This window comes from Macrosteles quadrilineatus, unplaced genomic scaffold (genome assembly GCF_028750875.1).
Source record: "Macrosteles quadrilineatus isolate MER2022 unplaced genomic scaffold, UCM_ALF_1.0 Scaffold_2__2_contigs__length_208266976, whole genome shotgun sequence".
In the NCBI taxonomy this organism is placed as follows: Eukaryota; Metazoa; Arthropoda; class Insecta; order Hemiptera; family Cicadellidae; genus Macrosteles; species Macrosteles quadrilineatus.
The window spans coordinates 13,698,620-13,723,343 of NW_026542595.1; the positions used below are offsets into that span (position 1 = coordinate 13,698,620).

Consider the following 24,724-nt stretch of genomic DNA (forward strand, 5'->3'; position numbering starts at 1 on the left):
ATTGTAATAAAATCACCTGTTAAAATTATAGTCACAGCTTTCATAATTGATCTATTAGGGTTAAAAGATGAAATGATTGAACCAAATGTATTAATAAAAGGAATAAAATTACCAAAATTAAGACCTTTTGATGTTATTGAAATCCATTGTAATTTAGTTGAACCTAGCATTGAAAATCATAAAGATCATTTTACATTTACATAGAGAATCTGAAATTTTATATTCTTTCTTTCCAAATATTGAATATGGTTTAAAGATTAGTGAAAAGCTAAATGAAATTAATTATGTTCCTTTAAAAAATATAAATAAAATTCAAAATATTAAAATTACTATTCAAGATAATGAAGGAAATTTATTGAATAATGAAAATGTAAGATCGATTGTGTATTTAAAATTAAAAAAAGAATCTTCTATATAAAATTAGATTTAAATGATTAAAAGTATAAGTTTATAAAGGTTTAATTATCAAATAAACTATTGAATTTATGGAATTTATTAAGATGTAAGTCACTAAAATTGCAACCAGTTTAATTGATTAAAAAAACAAGTTTGTAAAGGTTTATTTAAGGTTTAATTATCAAATAAATTATTAAATTTATGGAATTTATTAAATATTTAACGCGTCGCAAAAATCGCGACGCGTTAATAAATGATTAAAAATGAGTTTATAAAGGTTTAATTATTAAATAAACTATTAAAAAACATGAAATTTATTAGAATTATTAAAGTTTTTTTGTACCATAAAAATCTTAGAGTAGATTAATTGATTAAAAACCAAGTTTGTAAAGGTTTATTTAAGGTTTAATTATTAAATAAATTATTAAATTTATGGAATTTATTAAATATTTAACGCGTCGCTAAAATCGCGACGCGTTAATAAATGATTAAAAATGAGTTTATAAAGGTTTAATTATTAAATAAACTATTAAAAAACATGAAATTTATTAGAATTATTAAAGTTTTTTTATACCATAAAAATCTTAGAGTAGATTAATTGATTAAAAAACAAGTTTGTAAAGGTTTATTTAAGGTTTAATTATCAAATAAATTATTAAATTTATGGAATTTATTAAATATTTAACGCGTCGCAAAAATCGCGACGCGTTAATAAATGATTAAAAATGAGTTTATAAAGGTTTAATTATTAAATAAACTATTAAATACCCCCGCCGCAGCAAACCTGCCGACTAAGCGAATTTCCATTTGTCTGAATTGATTTTCAGTTAAATATATTTTAATAACATTAGGTTTAACGAGTACCTAGGTTTGCTGCTACAAGGAAACTAATAAAGTGTGTTTTTGAGTAAAATATTGATAGCTTAGTACAAAATAAATAAATTTGCCAAGTTTGATCAAAATATATCCATAAACAAGCAAACTACAACATTTGACAATTTCTCCATAAGAATAGCATGGGAAGTTTAAATTTACAATTTTTTAAATTTTCTCCGTTACTAATAATCGAACAAAAATACTTTTATATACTAAATTATTTGTTTTTTAAGCTCTTTAAAAAGGTCTAAAGAGAAATCGGGAAATTTTGTGTTTTGAGGGTCAAAAGTGAGAAAAACCAATTTTTACCCCATAAAACCCCCCGTAAAGCCCCGTTCCCATGGTCCGATAGTGCTGGTTCGCGAACTCATTCAAGTTTATCCCGCTTTACACCTTTAAACCAAATTTCATCAAAATCGGACAAAAATTACTCAAGTTATCGTGTTCACGGACGTATATATATATATATATATATATATATATATATAAGTCTATATATATATATATATACATATATAAAAATTTGAACGAATGGTGTTTTTGGCCTCTGGGGACATCAAAATGAAAAAGTAAATCGGTCCCGGGTCTAGGTCTTACCGTGCCACCTAAGGTAATAGCTACTTCCCTATAGGGAAATTCGCTAAAAACATGAAATTTATTAGAATTATTAAAGTTTTTTTATACCATAAAAATCTTAGAGTAGATTAATTGATTAAAAAAACAAGTTTGTAAAGGTTTATTTAAGGTTTAATTATTAAATAAATTATTAAATTTATGGAATTTATTAAATATTTGACGCGTCGCAAAAATCGCGACGCGTGAATAAATGATAAAAAATGAGTTTATAAAGGTTTAATTATTAAATAAACTATTAAAAAACATGAAATTTATTAGAATTATTAAAGTTTTTTTATACCATAAAATCTTAGAGTAGATTAATTGATTAAAAAAACAAGTTTGTAAAGGTTTATTTAAGGTTTAATTATCAAATAAATTATTAAATTTATGGAATTTATTAAATATTTGACGCGTCGCAAAAATCGCGACGCGTGAATAAATGATAAAAAATGAGTTTATAAAGGTTTAATTATTAAATAAACTATTAAAAAACATGAAATTTATTAGAATTATTAAAGTTTTTTTATACCATAAAAATCTTAGAGTAGATTAATTGATTAAAAAAACAAGTTTATAAAGGTTTATTTAAGGTTTAATTATTAAATAAACTAATAGATTTTATAGAATTTATTAAGAAATAATCAAGTCACTAATATTGTGACTTGTTTAAATAATTAAAAATATAAGTTTATAAAAGTTTTAAAACTAAATAATATAGAGTTTGAAGAAATAAATTATAAAAATGATAAATGTAAATTATATAGTTCTATTAAAAATGATATAAAACAACTTAATAAAAGAGAAAGAATTTAATAAATTGGAAAAAAGTAATATACCTATAAATTGTAATAATTCAACTATAAATATTACATATTAATTATATTTTGATCATTTTCTTTAAAACTATCTTTAACATATTTTAAAACTATATGTAAAAATGGCATAATACAAAAATTAAATGTTAAGTGATAAACATAATATTGGTTGTACTTAAAAAGATAAACTAAATGTTTATTTGATATTTTTGTTTTATATAAATATAATTTTTGATCATTTTTACTATTTATTAATTCTTTTGGTATAATTATTATTTCCATTTATTAAAAATATTTTTTAATAAATTCTTTAATTTTAGTTCTATATGGTTTTAAATTTATATCTTCTTTATTCTGATATATATTATAATTTTTATATCTAAATAAAAATATTTTACCATAAGTCATATTTGGATATAAATATATTATTTGGTTATCATTTATATTTAAAACTTCTTTTGGTATAATTAATGCATGTGGTTGATCGCTCATTTAGTAATATTTTTATGTCCCCAAGGTAATGTATCTACTCTATTTTCACATACAAATCTTTTATTATCTTTATTACTTAAAGCTAATTTGTTAATTCTCACTGTGTATAATTCATGTTTAAAACTTCTAATACATGTCATCTCTCTATATTGTTCCACATCATCAAACAAACATTTCTTAAAATCATTCATATTAATTGACTTATTTACAACACTTTTCTTGATTCCTTTACATTTAACTGGATTTTTCTTATCAAACTCATAACTGTATAGCTTTGATCTTAATCCACAATATTCTTCTAAAATTTCACCATTTAATTCATCTTTAAATTTTCCAATTACTTTTTTATTCTTTTCATTAAAACATTCATGATCTTTCTTATAATCACTTGTATCGAAATCATTTATATTTTCTTTAATAATTTTATAAGGATCTTTCTTTAGTTCCACAAAGTAACTATCAGTGTCCATATATAATAGTTTTATATTTGGATCAAATTTCTTCAACTTTTCATAATAAAATTCATACACCAATAGCTTTGATAATTCTAAAACTGAAAATCCTATATAAATTGGTTTATCAAATTTTACTTTTTCTTTAATCATGTGAGAAGCAATACAATCGGTATCAAATATCTTAAATGTTTTAAAGTTTGGTTTTTTAGCTAGTTTTAATGAATATTCTTCATTACCTAATTTTATATCACATCTATTTCTAACATTTTCCATTGTCTTACCAAATACGGAATTATTCATTAATTTGAAGAAGTCTTTTTCAAAATCTGACTTTGATTGAGCTCTTAATTTTGTATTCAATTGAATATATTTTTTCATATAATTGTCTTGATCAAATGCAATCACTCTATTGACTCTTTTTAATTTTAATCCTTTTTTTAAGTAATATTTTAAGTTTCTTGAATGAACCACATAGTCTTTTTTATTAAATAATGTAGTACAAAGCTTATTATTATAATGTTCAGGAGCTAATGGTAAATCCTTGTGATTATCATGTAATTCCTTTGGATATTCTAAATCAACATCTAAAATATAACCATAATCAGCATTTTCATCTAATTCTAATATAGTTTCTTTCCATTCATCAGTTGTATATACATTTGGATTCATCCATTTAATATCTTTATATGGTAGTTTTTGACTTAAGGCCCATCCATATAAATTGTTTGCATCTACATATAACATGTAATTTTCAGGTTTATTAGGATCATAATTTTTGGTATATTTGTTATTTGCTTTACAATACCTTGTAACACATTGAGAAATTCCACCTCTTATACCTTTTTCAATCATCAAATACATATCATAATCACTTATTAATTCTAATTCTATTTTTGTTAATTTTAACATAGAGTCCCATGCTAATGATGGTGATGTTAAATAATGTGCAGGATCTAATTGATAGTTCTTTAAACAAACTGATCTAAAATTTTCAAATATATCAGCTAATAGCATCACATCTTGAATATTGTATAAATCAGAATAATTTCCTAATGTTTTAACTTTTAATTTATTCCAAACTTTTAGATAGTATTTATAATCATCATCACTAATATTTTCATCAGTTAAAGAACTATAAAACTGTGCTTTATCTAATATTTTATCATAATTTAATTTTTCAATATCATCTATAAACTCATAAGGAAATATACCTTTAGAAGATAATATTTCAAATGTTTCATCATCTTTTTCAATTATATCAATGTTTTTTATAAATTTAGTCAAGTGTTTAAATTCTTTCAGATTTTTAGCTAACTTATCAATTGATGAGGCCATAAATCTAAACGTATCTACAAATGAGAATTTTACAAATTTTCTAGGTTTATCATCTTCAAATTCATAACCATATCCTGAATTTACTGAATAATTTATATATTTTTCATCAGTATTTGCTATTAAATCAATTTTACCACATTTTTTAGCTAATTCTTTGATAAACAAATGTGTATCATAGTTTGAACTATTATGACAAAACACAGGTATATTTTGTGGAAATTTTAGATTTAAATTACAACTTGAATGTGCTGCACCTCTAAACTTTCCTGTTAAATGACAGTGATCTCTTACCTTTCGTCTTGTGTCATTATCAAAACCACTAGTTTCACAAATATGACAAACACTTGCTTTATGATATTCAATTTCTTCATTTTTAGTTAAACTCATAGGCTTTTTGTTTTTCGAATTATATTTTTTAGCTATATACTTTGAAATCTCATCTAAGTATTCAAATAATTTATTTGGTACATTTTTCATTTCTTCATCTGTTTTTGCTCTATAACAAATTGGTTTATATATTTTATTAGTCACTCTAGAAACTAAATAAATTGTGAATCCATAAGGTATATGTTTCTGAATTTTATTTGTATATGAGTTGTTTGGATTATTTTCACAAGTATTAATCTTTTTCAGAATGCTTTCAAAATCCATATAAATTACTAAAGGATGTTCAAGTTTTTTACAATAATTTTCAAATTTAACAGTTTCACCAGGAAATGGCAAAATTGGTCGACAAGGTTCAAGAGATTTACAAATTATTAAATGTTCACATAAATCTTTGTTTTTGTAAAAATGTGTTAAACATCTTCTACAAATGAATTTCTTATGTCTGTTACTTTTTGTTAATTGAGTGGAAACAAATTTACTTAAATCTGTTATCAAAACATAATGTGAATTATTATCATTTTTTATATACAATAGATCAATATCTAATCTCGCATTGTAATTTTCAGATATTTGTAATGGAACAATCTTTTTATCTTCATCAAATCTGTATACATTAATTGACATGGATGGATAATTATATTTAGAATCAAATGATCTTTTTTCAAATAATTTTATATCTTTTAAACTCATTGGATAATCAAATTCTTTAAAAATTTCATCATTCAAGTAATTTTTATATTGTTTTACTCTATGTGGATGATCAAACTTTTTATCTTCATATTTATCAATAGCACATCTAATTGCATAAATAAAACAATATTCATCTTTATTTTTGACATTTATACAACACTTTTTATTTTTTATTTCAATTGGTAATTCAACATATGAACCACCATTTAATGAATTATGTTTACTTATTTTTAAATTTAAATCTAAACATCTTTTTAATGACCAACCAGATCCTTTTGATGGTTGATTTAAATTTTCTCTTAATATTAATTTTTTAAATTGATCATCAATAAATTCATCAGTGTTTAATATATCTGAACTTCTTAAAGGATAATACATTTGGGTTTTTTTACTATCACCATTTACTAATTGTCTTTCATATTCACAAGATAATGATAACTGACCTCTTTTATTTTTAAATTCTTGTTTTTCAATCAATTTTTTAATTTCATTTCTTTGTGATTCTAAATATTCAGATATATCTAAATCATCATTTGAATTTGTTAAATAATACTCTTGAAAATAACCTTTTAATGATGACACTTCCTGAATATTTATTACATTTTCCTTTAGAATTGGTTTATTTTTTAAATGATCAGTTAATAATCCAATCAATTCTTTTCTAGTTTTATCTTTTATTTTAATACCATTTTTAATTGATAGATTTTGAATAAATTGTAATGATCTATATTTTAGATTATTAGGATTTTGTTTGATATTATTTAATCTTTTAATTAGTTCATCTCTATTTAAATTGTCAACATTTCTAACAGATAATTTGTTAGCAATTTCTTTTAATTTTTCACTGTTAAATAGTGAATAATTTGTTGGATCATATGACTTCTTTAATTCTTTTAATTGATCTAAATTTTCGTTTTGATAATCAACTATTTTATTTTGTTTACACCAAAGTTTTAAGTTATTAACTTCAGTTTCATATTTTAGTTTTATTTTCAAAATGTTTCTTTGAATTATAATGTCTATTATAATTTTTAGATAATATATTCTTATTACAATAAGGGCATAATATATTTTTATTTGTACGCTCCATTTATTAGAAGAAAAATGTGCACGATTTATTAAGAATAATTTTATTTGAAAAAATTATTGTTGTAAAATATAAATATTAAGATAAATATTTATGTGTTAATTTAAAAATTATAAAAGTATTTTAAATAAAACTTAAACTTTTTTAAAACCAGTAATTTTTTTAAATAATACTTTCAAAAATTAATATTATTTTTATGAATTTTCTAATTTATTTATGTTTTTATTATGAATTTTAGTTTGTAAATGTTTTTGAAGATAACTAAGCCATTTTAAATCTCTACCACATTCACAATGGGTTGTGACTCTCATCATTTTTCTAACACATTCAATACAAATTGCAAATTTTTTATCTTTACTATAATAATGTTTATGAAAATTTTCCATATCTTTTGTTTCCTTACAATTCAAACATACTTTTTCACTTTTTTCTTCTACTATAATATTATCATATAACTTTTTTCTATAAATTAAATCACATTCTTTACAATATGAAAGTAATCCATCTTTATATTTTTTATTTTTATAAAAATTATTAATATTTTTTAATTGTTTACACTTTGAACATTCCTTCTCCATTTATATAGTATAAAATTTTACAAATTAGTTTTCTTCAATTCGTAATCATAAAAACTACCAAGTATATCTTCATCATTCAAGTCTTTAATACTATATGTAACAGGATTTGTATTATTAATTCTGGAAACAACAAATATTTCTCTTGACCAATTGTTTTTATATTTATTTGAAAAAGTTGATTTTTGTTTCCTATTCTAACTCTATCATTTATTTTAAATTTAGATTTTGTAATTATTTTTGGTGGGATATATTTAAAAACTGTATTTAATAAATCATTTTCATTTTCTTTATTTACCTCAATTGGTTTCATTTTAATTGTTGAATGATATGAATTATTATATTCTTTAACTATTTCTTTAAGAATATCAATCCATCTAAAATTTTTATTAATTTCAAATAAAACTTTCATTTTTTCATTTTGAGTCCTATTATATCTTTCAATAATACTTGATTTTTCTTCATTTTCTGTATGATACAATTTAATATTATATTTCTTTAAAATTCCATTAAATTCTTTATTTACAAATTCTAATCCTTTGTCTGTATGTAATAAGTTTGGTGGTTTATGGCCAATTTTTATTGAATCTTTAATTATTTGTTCAAATGCTATAGATACATGTTTTCCATCTTTTTTCTTCAATGGTTTTGACCAAACATATTTAGAAAATGTATCAATAACATTCAACATGTATTTATAACCATCATTTTCTTTTTCATAATTTTTCATAATGATTAAATCAGCTGCCCATAAATCATCAATACCTAATGTAACTATTTTTCTTTTTCGAAATTTTTTTCTTATTAGAGCATGAATTTCTTTAGCTTCAATTATTTGATCTTTTTTATTTAATTCTTTTTTTATTATTGGTTTAATTTCCTTTTTAATTATTTTACTTTTATTTGTTTTACAAATTGAACATTTAGTAGCAATTCTAAACAAACCATTCTTCATTTCAACAATTTCTGGATTAATATTTTTAGTTTTCTTCTTACATTTATGACACTGAATAAGTTCTTCCATTTAGATATAAACATTTTATATATAAATGGATATATGTTATAGATGTCGTAATTTTAATAACTTTACAATTATTAAAAATTATATAGGATGTAATATATGTAAAAAAACTATTTCTGAAAAAAAGATTAATAAACGAAAGAATAAGAACAAACATCTTATAAATATTTTAAGAGAATTTAATCATTTTCAACCATATCGCACACAACAATTAATCAATGAAATCTATACATTATGTATTTTAGACAATAGTTTTGAAATAACACCTAAAAATATAAAATTATTCTTAAAACAAAGAAATTATACAAACTGGATATTTTACTATCAATTCTTAAACAAAATATTCAATATTGATTTTGAATTAAATTTTGAAGATAAAAGAAATATTACAGTAATTTTTAATGCATATTTCAGTTTTACAAAAAGAAATATATCATTTAAAAAACTATTACCAATGATTTTAAAACTTTTAGAATTGAATTTTTATATAAAACCAGAATTTGATGATATTTTTTTAAAATTCTTAAAACATCTATCAACTTTAAATGATCCATGCATAATAAATTAACATAATGGTTTTTCTGATAACATAAGTGATACATCAGATATTATTTAAAAAAATAGAATTTTAAATATCACACAACAGTTTTAACAAACTGTTGTGTGATATTTAAAATTCTTTTCATACTAGTGGAACCCCGTCGAAATCGACGGTTAATCTTGAGGTTTTATGTAAATTCAGCTAACTGCGATGGATAGAGTAAAGCATTAAAATCTTAGTTAAATGAAGGGAGGATAAGCAATAATAAGTATGACGATTGTGTTCCCTAAAAACGTGATTGATGAATTCGTTTAATACAATATTTCCCACCTTTTTATCGGCTTTAGGTTGCCCAAAAGGTTTTTTAGGAGTCTTATAATTGTTTGTTCATGAGTTTGTTTCATGCCAAAGCCACTTTCACTATATGGGAGAATGAGTTCATATAATTAGTCTATCATGTTACGGAAAGAGTCAATATTTATTACTAACCACTAATTCCATCTGCTTTAGGAAAATCATTCAGATTGTATCCGGATTTATAAGTAAATCTTCATCTTTGGTCATAAAAATACAAAATTCTATCAGCATATTAAATCAGTTTTTTTTGTATTTGATAAAAATATCTGATTCTCCAGAAAGCACTCCAAAGCAGTAACATTCTTACTTCGATCTCAGCAATTTTAATTCCTTCTCTTGCCACATCGACCCATGTATTTAATCATCCTGTTCTTACTTGATAATTCATTAGCTTATGGGGTAGTTTTGCCTTGGCCATATCGATCACATAAAGCTGTGCATGTATTTCGTGGATGGAATGAACCATATTTGTAGGAAATTCGATCACAAATCTTGAACATTTGCGGAACCAAATCCATAACCTAGTCCAGCCTTGGTAACAAATTATGCAAATGCTATGAGATGTGATGACACTGTTGTGTTTCCAAATGTTTTGTATGTAGTGAGGTTTAGATGCGTTGTTCGACCTAGCTACATGTGTACATCAAAGTAAAAACCGTGAACACATTTTTTTTTTAAATACCTGAATTGACATTAGTTCACCTACTTCACCAAAACCATAGATGAAACATACTCCGTAGTTAGTCTATTCCAAAACTTGACACACAGCTCTCATCCTCAACGGACTCATCTATGACACAATTTTCAACCCGATTATCAAAAACTTTTATACCAATAAATGAATCTCTGATGTTCTTTCTTGAATTTAAAAATAAATGGAGATTGAAAGTAGGAAAAGAAGGCAAGTGCCAACCTTACAATATATATAAGCTAACCTGATAAGGAATAATTATATGTTCCTTTGAAATTGATATATCACACTTATTTCATAATTTGAAATTTTCTAAGAGCAATAAAGCATAGATTTTGGAACAAAACATTTAAAACGTATCATAAATTCATCATTTTGTTGAAACTATAAAAAACTTGCCATGCAGTGGAGAATCCAATTAAAATCATAAATAATAATGTAAACATTTAATTTTGACAGTTTCAGTAGACCTTTGAATACAATTTTAATATTAACAGCTGGTTCATTAAAAGTAGTGTAAAATTATCCATATGGTCGTAATGTAAACAAAATTGCAGAGAGAACTTTAAAGGCCTCTGGGACAGAGCCCCAAGGAAATTTACATCGTTTCTCTTTTGAGGGCTCACCTACAGACCAAGACCTTTCTTTAGATACCCCTACCAAGTTTCTACGCCCAGCCGTTCTCTCAAATTAGCTGTGACAAAAACCCCGTTTTCCTCCATAAGAATAACATGGGGTGGGAATTCAAAGGCCACTGGGGCTCTGCCCCAAGGGAATTCACCATGTTTCTCTTTTGATGGCTCATCTACAGACCAAGACCTTTCTTTAGACACCTTTACCGAGTTTCTACGCCCAGCCGTTCTCTCAAAATAGCTGTGACAAAGAAAAACAGTTTCAAATTAATATATAGATATTTCAATTATTAACTGTTTAAAATTTCTATAATTATTTTTTGTAATAAATGGATCTATTAGAAGAGATTAATAATATTGGAGAATGTAAATTCAAAGAATATAAACCAATAAAAAGTTTAGAATTGAATACAAAATATAAAATAGAAAAATTTGAAAAAGTTAAAGATAAATATGGACCAACAATTATTGTTGAATTAGAAAAATGTAAAGTTCATTTACCTCATAGATTTATTAATATATTTGATGAAAAAACAATTAAAGAATTAAATAAAAAAGATTTAAACTTAATTATTACTGAAATTAAAACATTCAAAGATAAAGAAACTGTTTTAGTTAAATTTGTATAAAAACTACTCATTAAATTTTAAAATTCTACTTGTTTTTAAAAACATTTCAGTTTGTAGTCAATTTTATGTAAAATATAGACATATTCATGAAAATTTCATCAAAATTATATACTTTTTCTAGAAAAATATGAATATGTTAGAAATTGACCTAAAAGGGTAAAAAATATAGCATATTGTATAAAAAAATAGGAAAATTCATTTAATTTTTGAGTGGCTCCTTTTTTGGCCCAGAAGTGACATGAATATATCTACTCATATACACATATATAAGGTATGTGTCATATTAATTGAATTACAGACAAACCAAGAAGCTTTAACTTAAATCACTTTAACCAAAATGTTGTAAAGTTAATAATAAGAAATAAATATCATTTACTAACTGAACTAAAATAAAATTGAATTCAGATCATTATGAAAAAATAGATATGATACCCTATATTCAAGTACAATTTACGATGATCAAAAATACCTGCCTATTCACTTTTGTACTTGTCCAGGTCTTCATCTTTGCGCCAGATCCTGACAGCTTCATCCTTCTCTCCCAACTTGATCAGTATCTTTCCGTTTGAAGTAACCAGCTAAGTGGATGGTCCCGCTTCGTTGCATCGCACGTGCCTGGCCCAGGAGTCGTTTGTTATGCGCAGTCAGATGTTCGTTTACGAATACGTTGTTAGGTGTTAGATTCGGAGAAATGTCCGTTGAGTTGAGATCCCGTGTTCTTCTAGCCGCTGCAAGCCACTTCTCCTTAATGTTAATGTAGCATGTTAAGGTCCTTAATGTTAAGGTTAATGTAGCAATTGAAATATCATATCAACAAACATTAACACCACGTCTACTTCATCAAATGACTGACTACGTACGGTCATGGACACACCAAAATTACAAAAAACACAAACTTACCTTTATTAATCTTGTAACTACTTCTTTCAACACAAAACGACCGGCACAACAAACTTGACTATACCCCGAACTAGTCTCTAAAACTAACTGACGCAATCGACGCCAGGCCTGCCACTGTCAAGCTCCAAAATTTTTCCCAAATGGTCGTGATGCCAAATTGAGGGACAGACTTATTTTGTCACGGTAGTCAGTTTGCAATGACAATAAAATTATTATATGCTCCTTTTTTGTAAGTTTAATAACTATTGATGACATAAAAATATGGCTTTATATATTTTGGCATGAATAATTAGTCTAAAAACAGCGTGAAAGTTGGAAAATGTACCCTAGGGACACGTCATGGTCGTGAATTTTGAGACTTTAAAAATACGAAAAAAATACCTAGAATCTATTTAAAACCAAATAAATGTGTGTAACATGTTGCCCCCGTCCCAAAAAAAAAAAAAAAAATTAAAACACATAATAATAAACTACAAATCCAGTATCTACGAAGTAAAAGGCCAGGGACATGTAAACGTACGTTTCAAACTTTTCACTCAGTTAAGGCGAGCAGTCCGAAGTGTGGGAACTGTTTATGACGATTAGATAAAGATATCTGCAATTCAAAAATGCTATGGAAAGGGAGGGAAACAGGTCCGTGACATAGGAAGTGATGAAGGATGTACCGGTAGTAAAGGTGAGCAGTCTGGAGTGTGGGGACTGTTTATGATGATTAGATTAAGGTATCTGCAATCCTAAAATGCTATGGGAAGTTTGGGAAGGGAGGCAAACGACATAGGAAGTGGCGAAGGAAGTAGTAAAGGCGAACAGTCTGGAGTGTGGGAACTGTTTATGACGATTAGATTATTGGTATCTACAATCCTAAAATGCTATGGGAAGGGAGGGAAACAGTTCCGTGACGTAGGAAGTGATGAAGGAATTATTAAATGCGAGCAGTCCGGAGTGTGGGAACTCTTTATGACGAATAGATTTAGGTATCTGCAATCCTAAAATGTTATGGGAAGGGAGGAAAACAGGTCCACGGCGTAGGAAGTGGTTAAAAAAGTAGTCAAGGCGAGCTGTCTAGAGTGTGGGAACTGTTTATGACGATTATATTAAGGTATCTGCAATCCTATAATACTATGGGAAGGGAGGGAAACAGGTCCCCGACGTAGGAAGTGATGAAGGAAGTAGTAAGGCGAGCAGTCCGGAGTGTGGGAACTTTTTATGACAATTACATTAAGGTATCTGCAATCCTAAAATGCTATGGGAAGAGAGGGATACAGGTCCGCGACGCATGAAGTGGTAAAGGAAGTAGTAAAGGCGAGCAGTCCGGAGTGTGAGAACTGTTTATGACGATTAGATTAAGGTATCTGCAATCCTAAAATGCTATGGGAAGAGAGGAAAACAGGTCCGTGACGTAGGAAGTGGTGAAGGAAGTAGTAAAGGCAAGCAGTCCACAGTGTGGGAACTGCTTATGACGATTAGATTAACTAAAAATAGGCTTTACCTTCGTCACTGCAGCTCAAATTCTTGAGGTGTAACTACGTTACGGCCGTTTTGGCATTACAATGCCATCGTCAGACTACAAAAACAAAAACTCGGCTGAAGTAGCGTCGTTGAAGTTTAAACACGTAACACATACGAACAATACGATACATTTAAAATATTAACAAAAACCGAACAGGCCTGTCGTACTAACGGGTGACATGTTCCCGTTCCGAGCAAAAACCGACTGTCGAGCCGATTTTCTCAGTATTCGATACAATAATGCACAATTAAAAGTAAAAGCTTTTATATCCGTGAGGATCACGCTCACAAAATTGAAAGATTAGGCCTACGCTTTTGCCGCGATCGCGGATATTGACTAGAACATTTCCCCGCGGGTGACGATGACGTTGTCTCCATGGCCGCAGATGTTCAATATTTTACAGCGGCTGCGGAAGACGATAATGACGTTTCTTTTTTAGCGAGAGATATATCTAGGATTTAGCCGCGATTACTGATAAATGATTTACCCGTCACCACCGGGTCGCGGGGAGATATTAGGCCGTAATATTAGATTAGACGATGATGCTGCTATCTAATGATGTCATAGGTTTGGTTGCATTTGCAATCACGGTAAACTATGATAACTTAATGTTTCTTCCATGACTTATGACTACGGGAAGTATTTACGATTTTGCCGCGATCATGGAAGACCATAATGACGCCTCGGGAGATGCCTTTTCAAGTTTATTGCAAAATTGCAAGTTTAGGCGGTAATACATGGAAAAATGTTTTCAAAGATCATTGGGAGAGGGGGGCCCGGCGAACAAACTTGCGGGGTGGGGGGGGTGGCCCGCGGGTTATTATCGCCGCCACTGTGCTCTAAATAATAAATTAGAACACCTAGCATTTAACTATGTACAGTAGAACCTCTTTAATCCAAACTAATTGGGACCGGGAGTAGTTCGGATTATTGAATAGTTCGGATTACAGAACATATTGTTGTTTTTACATAACAAAGCTAGGGAAAAGTGAAAAATGCTTTATAAAGTAAAATACAGTGTTTATTTAATACAGTAGTAAACATAAGGAATAAACAGTAGGCCTACTATACATTACAATTGAAATAACTACGGTGCATATATCAATAAATACAGTAGGCCTATACATACAATAAAAAACTACTGTACTGTGTATAGAGTACAGCACTGAGGCGTTCGGATTAGTGGACGTTCGAATTCATTTATGTCGCTAATGAAAGAGAGAGCCTACTATAGCATCTCAGAGTTCATGACCGATAAGGAGATAGCAAACATACGGTAGCCATCTTTCCATCATCCCTGGAAGTTTTTCTTTTTTTTAACTTGTATATATGTATATGTATTGTTTTATACATTTAACTGTTGTAAACGTTGTGAAGAATTTTTTTCTTTTCTTTTGTGCGTGTATAAGAAATGTTTTATTTATTTTTGACGAGACGCAATCTATCCCTATTTTGGGTAAAAGATGAAGAAGGAGTAAGTAAGTATGTAAGTAAGTAAGATTACAGGGGTTCGGATTAAAGAGGTTCTACTGTATATTTAAATGATCGTCCTCTATCCGAATAAATGAACGTATCAATGATTGAAGCATAACATAACATTCATCACCAGAACAGCTAACTGTCCCCCAGTCCACTTAAAATAACGTACTTCTGCCTCACCACAATGAAGTAAAATATTTGGGCATCCACCTCGACTGAAAACTTACCTGGCAAAGCCATATTTGGAACAAATCGAAATCACATCTTAATTCAAAGTTTCAACAAATGGCATGGCTCATGAATAAAAATCCAAAACTGTCAATAGAAAATAAATTATTGCTTTATAAGGTTGTTCTCAAACCAATTTGGACATATGGCATTTCTTTGTGGGGAACAGCTTTAAAATCAAACTTGGATATATACAAAGATTTCAGTCAAAATTACTAAGAACCATCCTGAAAGCCCCTTGGTATGTATCCAACGTCACCATTCACAATGATTGCAAAATTCCATTTGTTACTGAAGAAGTTACGAGCTGCAGTAAAAAATACTTCTCTAAGCTTGAGTATCATCCAAACCATTTGGCCCTCAACCTCCTAGACAACAGTCAACATGTCTACAGACTAAAAAGAGAAAATGTTTTAGACCTTCCGACTCGATTTTTACAGCAGCTCTGAAATTTATTTTCTTTGTTTTTTTTTGTTAGTGCTAAAGCTGTTTAGCTGCTAACTCAAGCTTTCCAATTTTTATTTTATTGTTAAAAATGCCATCATATTTACTTATTGTTTAATGCAAAACAGATTGTAAATAAAACTATGTTAAAAAAAAAAAAATGATTGAAGCATTACACATAGTAATAAGTCAACCCTCCATATGTCATTTTATTTTCATCCAAAAGCGGAGTTTTTGTCATAAATGCTGAATGTTTACAGATGTTACGTTAAGCAAATGTTATTATACCAAAAGCTAGTCTAGAATGTTAGCGACGGCTGCTAGACTTTTTAAAATTTGTAACTTAATTTCTAAAAACTAAAACTCATCTAAACTAAAATTATGGCTGCGACATCCACTAGTATTTAAAATGATCTTTCTTTCGACACAAAAATCATAAAAATCCGTCAAGTGGTTGATTTAGAATCGTAAAATAAAAAAACCCTGTCACGTTTTAATATATATGATTTTTTAAATAAAAGATTGTATTTAGAAAGAAGATAATTTGTCTACTTCTCTTTATCTAGGTTAGACTAGGGAAAAATTATGTAACCAGGGGAAATAAAAAGTCAATAATAAAACAAAATTATCAGCTTTAATGTAAAGAGAGATTGGTCAGGCAGGCTAGGGCCAGATAGTCGACAAGGCATGATGTGCTTACCATACTAACAAGGATATGTGAGTGGTTAACAATGTGGTAAAGCTTTTAGAGTAACGAGTTTGCAAATAGTTATGTACATATGCTAACATCAATATACAAAATGTTATAAGAAATAAATTAATTTCATAGAAAGTTTTTAAATTCGATACGAGAAATTATAAAAACACATTTGGTCACTCGATATTGTGTTTGTTTGTGCATTATTTTAGTTTAAATAAATAGTCTCTTTACTGAATCTAGCCGACTAGTTTCATAACAATTCCACTTCGGTACATTGAATATCAACAAAAAATAAATATCTAAAAACTTAATATCCAGTATCTCAATACAAGAGTTAAAATATTTTTGCAACAATCGATTTAGTATATTAACAATATATATATATGTATAAAACATAGGATAAAAAAAGCAGAAGTTAAAGCGCAGTACCCTTTCAAACTAAAATAAAAAAGTAGTATGTAGTAAAATCTTCTCACATTTTTATTAGTACGTATAGTATCACAGAGAGTTTGATCATGACTAGAGTCGGTGATTATTCTCAAAATAGTTTACAACATTTCTTAAATAATTTGAGATACAAACTAGGGATAACAAGGGCTCAAACAGTATTGTCTTTGTTACTAGATAGAGCCAGACAAGCAGCAGATTATTAACAATCATGACTTCCAGACTTTGAGCTTTCTCAGAGAAACCCTTTTTAACCTGGCCACGGCTGTAAGTAGATCCCCGTCGTCATCACTGAGTGTCTCCCCCTCCGAGTGGACCTCTCGGTGGCTTGTGGTAGGCTCTCGGCTCCCTCGACGTGTGAGTCCACTCAAAGGAAACTTGGACTTGGCCGTAGTAGTTGGGTCACTCAATGTTGCACTCAAACCTTTACTGAGTCTGTCCAACGCCGGTCGTAAAGCACCGCTCTTTCGCACTTCTCTCTCTTTTAGAATGAACCTACCTATAGTCTGCCAGTGAGCCTGAGTTCTAAAAATATTTTCTTCGTCGGGTAAAACTCGTTGCACTCTACCACCCCCACTTTGCCACTCTAGTTCTTCCACTAAAACAAACTTAACAGGGTCTTCCAGCCGCCTCGCTTTCACCAATGCTTGTGCAAGAACATCTTGAGCGCACGCACTCAGGGGTACTTTTAAAATGGCATACGGAATCTCAGGAGACACGTTGTAGACACAAACTAAGAAATTGTCTGCCTCATCCCAAGTGCGGGCTTGCTTTACATTGCGTGTGGAACGGATAGAGGACAACCACGCTCGAGAGCTAGGGTCATCTCCGAGACGCTTTAAAAGAAACTTGCCCACACCCTGCCACTGGGCCTGAGCCTGCAGTGGCCTCTCCTGAGGGTCGAGCACACGTTGGCTTGCAGGGACGTCCTTCTCTTTGCCTCCCCAGCCACGAGCAACCTCCTCTACCAGCACATAGTCCCCTGCCCGTTCTGCTCCCACCCCAGCCTTGGCTAGGGCCTGCAGGATCACCTACAACAATCATGGCGAGAATGAATTAGTGCAATACAACAGCTGATTTTACTCCTTGCTCTAGGGAGAAAAAGAGCTACTTTAGACCCGCAACACGTTTATTAAAAACGGCTGTTTTTGCTGCAGTATGACAAAAATGATTTATAAAATCTATCTATTTTATATAATCTTAATACTCTTATTATTTTAAGATGGTATTGTTTTATTGAGATTTTTTAATGTTTTTAAGAGTGCTACAAACATAAATCTAAGATACAAATTAAAAAAAAATAATTATTTGTTTGGGTAAGCACAGTAAAAAGGCAGCAGAGTGGAAATACAAAGCGCCCCCATCTCCTGGGGTTGTATGAGTGAGATATGTGCCTGTATGAGTGAACCTTTGTGGCCTTCATCAGCATTTCCTTAGTGTTCAGGGTATAGCAATAATTTGGTACATAAATTAGATTGTCTGGTACTCTAGGATTGAGTAATACATATTTTTCAAAAACAAACATTTTACTTTTTCTCCTTACCTCTTGTGTCGTACTCTCCTGTGTGATTTTGAGAATGGTATAGGGCTCATCAGGTACAACCCCGTACACCATCAGGAAGAACATTCGTCTCTTAACTCCCGGCAGACGAGCACTTGAGTCTGGTCTCACCTCCTGTAGTTACAAGTGATAATAGTCAATCATCAGCATACTATTAACTTAACTCCAAATTAAATTTGAAAACATACTAGTTACATATTGCTTATGCTATTCTCTCTCTATTGCAAAATCCCACAGGTTCACAGTATTTATAAATTAAATTTATACAGAAAATATTGATTTTAATGTTGTATGATTTAACAAATTAATCATTTACTCTTTTAGATTAAATTTAAGAGTGATGTTAATTTGTAAATATATAGTTACTAGAATGAAACTATCAAGCTATCTTTGTACCTGAATAGTGCCACGCTGCTCTCGTGAACCATCTAGACTCTCCTCCTCTGTCCTGGAGCAGATGAAGAGTGATGAGAGAGGCAAAGGTTGGTTCTGGAGGTTCCGCAGTCGGACATGGCGGTAACCAGGACGAAGGCACTTGAGGGGCATCACTCTCTGAGTCAACACATGGTTTGTGTTTTGGTCCAACACATTGAACCTCAGAAATGCCAAATCTCTGCAGACAAGTAATAAAGAATTACATAGTAGCATCTTTTACTTATCTATAAAATTCAGTTTTAAAAATCTTTGTACAACTAAATCTTGAGTTCTACTGGACCGATTTTATTAATTAATAGGTCGTTGGAAAGTTTAATTCGTGTAGATTTGCAAATAATTATGAAAGTTTGTTTTTGATATGATTTATAGTGAAAAATGTAATAAAAACATGTTTTCCATAAGAAATACATTGAAAACTGTGTTTTTCACACTTTTTATTTGGGTGAGACTTTTGACAGCCTTTTTTGAGTGTTTCCAAGAAGTGTATGGTATCAATTTGTAGGAAATTTTATTTTCTTTCAGAATATCACCTTCCACTTTGGTCGATTTCCTCACCATTTAAAAGTTATTTGCAAAAAAGCTAAGCAGCCTCTAAATTTATCGTAATGAGAAAATACTGAGTAAGGGATATTTTTGTTAAACTTTGTACAACTAAATCTAGACTTCTACTGGACCGATTTTGTTATTTAATGGGTCATTAGGAAGCCCAACTCATGTAGATTTGCAAATAACTATGAAAGTGTGATTTTATAAAATCTTTGGGGTAAAAAAGTAAAAATAACAAAAATACATTAAAAACTGCTTTTTCAAGTTTCTGTTTTCAAGTTTCTAATTGTAGCCAGCTTTTTGCTGCCTTTATTAAGCATTTTAAATAAATGCATAGTAGTTATTTGTAGTAAATTTTATTCTCTTTCAGAAAATCACATCCACTTTGGTCGATTTCTCCTCCATTTAAAAGTTATTGGCAATAAGCTAAGTGATCTCCAAATTTATAGTGGTGATAAAATACTGAATTAGATATATTTTTGTTAAACTTTGTACAACTAACCAGACCGATTTTGTTACTTAATGGGTCGTTGGAAAGCCTAATTCGTGTAGATTTGCAAATAATTATGAAAGTTTGATTTTATTAGATATTTGAGGTAAAACAATAAAAATAAAAAATAATACATTTAAAACGCTTTTTACCAAGTTTATATTTCCAAGTTTATATTTGTAGCCAACTTTAGGCTGCCTTTATTCAGTATTTTCCAGAAGTACATAATGGTAATCTGTTGGAAATTTTATTCTCTATCAGAATATCACCTTCCACTTTGGCTGATTTCCTCACAATTTTAAAGTTATTTGCAAAAACGTTAAGCAACCTCCAAATTTATAATAGTGAGAAAACACTGAACTAAAGATTTTGTTGTTAAACTTTGTACAATTAAATCTACAGTTCTACTTAACCGATTTTATTAATTAACAGGTTATTGGAAAGCCTAATTCATGTAGATTTGCAAATAATTATGAAAGTTTGGTTTTTTAAATATTTACTTAGTGAAACCCGTCAAAGTCTGACAGTTGCTGTTGAGGTTGCAAGCAAGACCGTTTGACTAGAAATCGATGATAAAAAACTAAATTTTTTGAAAAATATGGGTTGTTTGTGATTTAGCAGTGTGCTTTAGGTACGTCCAATCTTAATAATCAACAATTTAAATGGAAGCTGGAATTTCACTGAAGGTTCTCAGGTTAAAACAAATAGAATAACATAATTAGAATTGAGTAAATATATTTAAAACTAAATTCCATATCCAAGATATAATTAAATTTATGTTTTCTGATTGAGCAATAGAGTATATCTTTAACTTAACTTATTAAAAATATCAATATCTCAAGTGAAAGCCCTTGAAGTATTTTAAGACCAAGACATATGAAATAACTTAAATTAAATTTGAGTTACGTATCATTGATTGCAGTTAAGTACTAAAACGATTATAATTATTGTTGATTCGTGATTCAGCAGTGTGCTTTAGGTAGGATTATTAAGATTGGAATCTTAATAATCAATAGCTCAAATGTAAGCTGGTATTTCACTAAAGGTTTTTAGACCAAAACATATAGGGTAGCGGTAATGAAATTAGAACTGCTAGAATATATCTTGAAGTTGAAGTTGAAGTAAAAAAATCTAATTTATATTTTTTTGTTGAGTAACACATTAGATAAATTAATAATGATGCTTGATGACAAATATGTGCTTGCATAGCTCGAAATATACGTCAAAATGAATGCCGATGCTTGATGGCAAATCTGTGGTGCGTCCATACCTTTAGTTTAAGGCCAAAATTATGAAAATCGGTCGGGTAGAAGACCTTTAACCCGACTCGGAAGAGAAAAACCAATAATTTTTATAGATGGCAATAATTGGTTTACCAGTATGCATAGTCTAATCATACGAAACATGTGTTAATAATTTGACAGCTTATATAGTCACAAGCTGCTAAACCCGTGCTTTGCAACGCGAAGAACATGTGACCTAGACTTCTATAACTGTTGCTGATGTGTGTTTAAAAATACAGCAACTGGATGATTTAACTTGAAAAAATGAGATAATAATTGAAAAGACTGATTTAAACATCTTTGCCCGAACATAAACCTCTAAATAATGCACATATTTCTTAGCATCACAAACATCTTTTATTGAGTAAATAAACAAACATCAATTAATTGCATTGCCCAGCTGTTTCATTAAATAAATTAAATTATTTAAACTTTGGAAGCATAACAAACGTAGCCTTTTGGAAATCGGCCTATGGGGCAGAGCCCCTGAGAAGTATGTCCATACCAATAATTTTAGGCAAATCTACACATTCTAAGCTCTATTTTGATGTGCCATATGCCTATATTTTTATTTGGTAAATGGCCTTAACCGTTTACATAAAATTTGATTGTATCACTTTAATAGCATAATAGATACTGTATTGTTATTTAAGGTTATCTTATAAAAAGATAGGGCATTTGCCAGGAATTATTAAGGAAATTGACAGGAAAGCAGGCTTACCTTTAAATAAGTCCATAGAGACACATAACACATCACAAAATTAAAAGTAGAAATGTTCGAGTTTCCAATCTCTCCAGTTTTCTCCAATCTCCAGTGGTTGAAAAAGTGGTCAGTGACCACGAAAATTTCTACTTTTAATTTTGTGATGTGTTATGTGTCTCTATGGATTTATTTAAAGGTAAGCCTGCTTTCCTGTCAATTTCCTTTGTATTGTTATTTAGTTGATTTCCTCTGATTAAATGTTGTTGTTAACAATTTGCATTTGTGTTTTAGGTGTGTTCCTTATGTTAAGTGTGTGATTCTAATCTTATGTGCTTAATCTGTATCATTAATATTAGTGAGAAAAGTGGTGTATGGATTTCATAACCATTATTTTACTAAGAGGCCGTTGTATTTAACCACAACGAGCACTGTTGCTAATGGAAGTATAATACATGGGCTCAAATAAAATTGAATAAAGTCAAATTTAAAAGGGCATTTTGAGCTATAGAGTGGATGCTCTAATACGGGTAACGTCATTGATGACTATTGGATACTGAAGGTAACGTCCAATATATCTAGGGAGCAAGCTAGTAAAGGGTAGTTGGTCTAGTCTAGTAAAGGGTGGTACTTAGGTGCCAGAGGTCCCAGGTTCAAATCCCACCAGATCACCAATGCATTTTATCTAAGTGGTAATCCAACCCCTAGGCTTATGAAGCTATGTGAAATATGATCCCAGGCTAAAGCATAGCATCTTAGGACAAAAAAAGGGTAATGCAAGAGTGAGTAGGAATGTGATAGTGTAGGCAACAGGTCTATCACCCAAAATAATACCTCTGAGCTACCATATTAAGTGTTAACAAGAGCCAAACAAGCGATAGCTGGCTTGACACCCAATAGTTAACTACAGTTAAATAGATAATGAATTGTTATTAAAAAAAAACTAAAAATACTGAGTTATTGGAAAAAAAAACTTTATAATGCTAATTACTGGGTATTAATTACGTTTCTACTCACCTAAACATAACCTTGAAGAAAAAAGTTTCATTGAAGATTGGGTTGACATAGTTCCTGGTGGGGTTCTTGGTGCGTTGCTTGTTGCAGTCCACAGGTATGCCTATAAGCTCCACCTCCACCACAATATTGGTGCCTGGAGCAGTGCTGGTGCTGTGACAGAGGTACTGACCTGACACTAGGTTAAGTATCAGGTGAGATGAATGCAGCCCGTCAAACTCTTTCTCCCACGGGTTAAACCTGAAGATCAATCCATTCATTAATAACACCATTATATTTATCCTTCCTTCACGCTAGTGTCTAGACCAGAACTATTTTACACGTTTACCATCTTCAGTCTAGACCTTGGTGATCGCAACACTACCACATAGCTTAACCCTTTGGGTCCCAAGGGCCGATTACATCGGCTCTGCCAATAGGTTTTAAAATGCCCACAGGCCGATCTGATCGGCTTTGTAATTAGCCGTGAAAAGACCCGAGGGCCGATGAGATCGGCCTAGCAACAAGACACGAAAAAACCCAAGGGCCGATGTCATCGGCTTTTAGTATTTGTTATGCAATTATGTTAATTTTCGTAATAAATGTCTATATAATACATCAAAGGACAGATAAAGACATTGTCTGTGGAAATATTTGCAGAAAACATAAATATAATATTTTATATAGTGCTACCAAGAGCCGAAAGTCGACGAAATTTACGTGGAATCACGCTTCGCTTGACAGTTTCCGGCCGACTGTACCGTTGTTGTTTAAACGTCATAATATAAAATACAATAATTTAGTAAACAAATAACTAAGTAAAAATAAAAATAAAGAAATAAATATTGTTATTTAGTTATTACACAACAACTTTCATCTTCGGAGCTGTTATATAATGATTCTGTAAAAACTTCCCGCGTTAGTGTTTTAGCGCGAATTTGCTTCGTTTGGCGCATTTTTCTTTAGTTTCGCCCGGTCTTTCTGTGAGTGAACATCGATTTGTGACTATCGCGAATGTTAAGCTGTTTGGTGAAACTTGTGTGTGGGAAAATCCTTTGAAAAATGAGTGACGGAAACCGTAAAAGGTGCCGGTCGCCCGCCAGTGAAGGTACACTAATCAATAATGTTATAGAAAGTGGTTGTAATTTTGTTGACGAAGACAATAGTAGTGACTCATTTGATGAAATACCATCTTCCGAAACGAGTGACGACTATGTGGATGACACTGACGAGGACCCAGACTACAATCCAAATAGAAGTAAGGAAAATAATCGTTTTAGTTTTTTGGCAAATAGGCCTAGTCGAACTGACTATGTAAGCGAATCAAGCTCTGGTTCTGATGATGATGATAATGATCAGTCTAGGCGTAGATGTAACTTATTTGGGCAAAGAGACCCTCCTAATGATGCAT

The 24,724-nt window shown here is 29.8% G+C and overlaps 1 protein-coding gene across 1 annotated transcript in view; it reads right to left on the reverse strand.

Moving 5' to 3' along the window:
* Positions 1 to 17,267: 17,267 nt before the first annotated feature.
* LOC128983951 (uncharacterized) overlaps positions 17,268 to 24,724 on the reverse strand; it is a 412,009-nt gene continuing 404,552 nt past the window's right edge. The window contains exons 66-69 of the mRNA XM_054403229.1: positions 23,338 to 23,574; positions 19,263 to 19,479; positions 18,849 to 18,980; positions 17,268 to 18,336 (exon numbers count right to left, since the gene is read on the reverse strand). Of these exons, the coding sequence (XP_054259204.1) occupies positions 17,515 to 18,336; positions 18,849 to 18,980; positions 19,263 to 19,479; positions 23,338 to 23,574 (1,408 nt within the window). The 3' untranslated portion in view covers positions 17,268 to 17,514. The remainder of the gene's footprint in view (positions 18,337 to 18,848; positions 18,981 to 19,262; positions 19,480 to 23,337; positions 23,575 to 24,724) is intronic.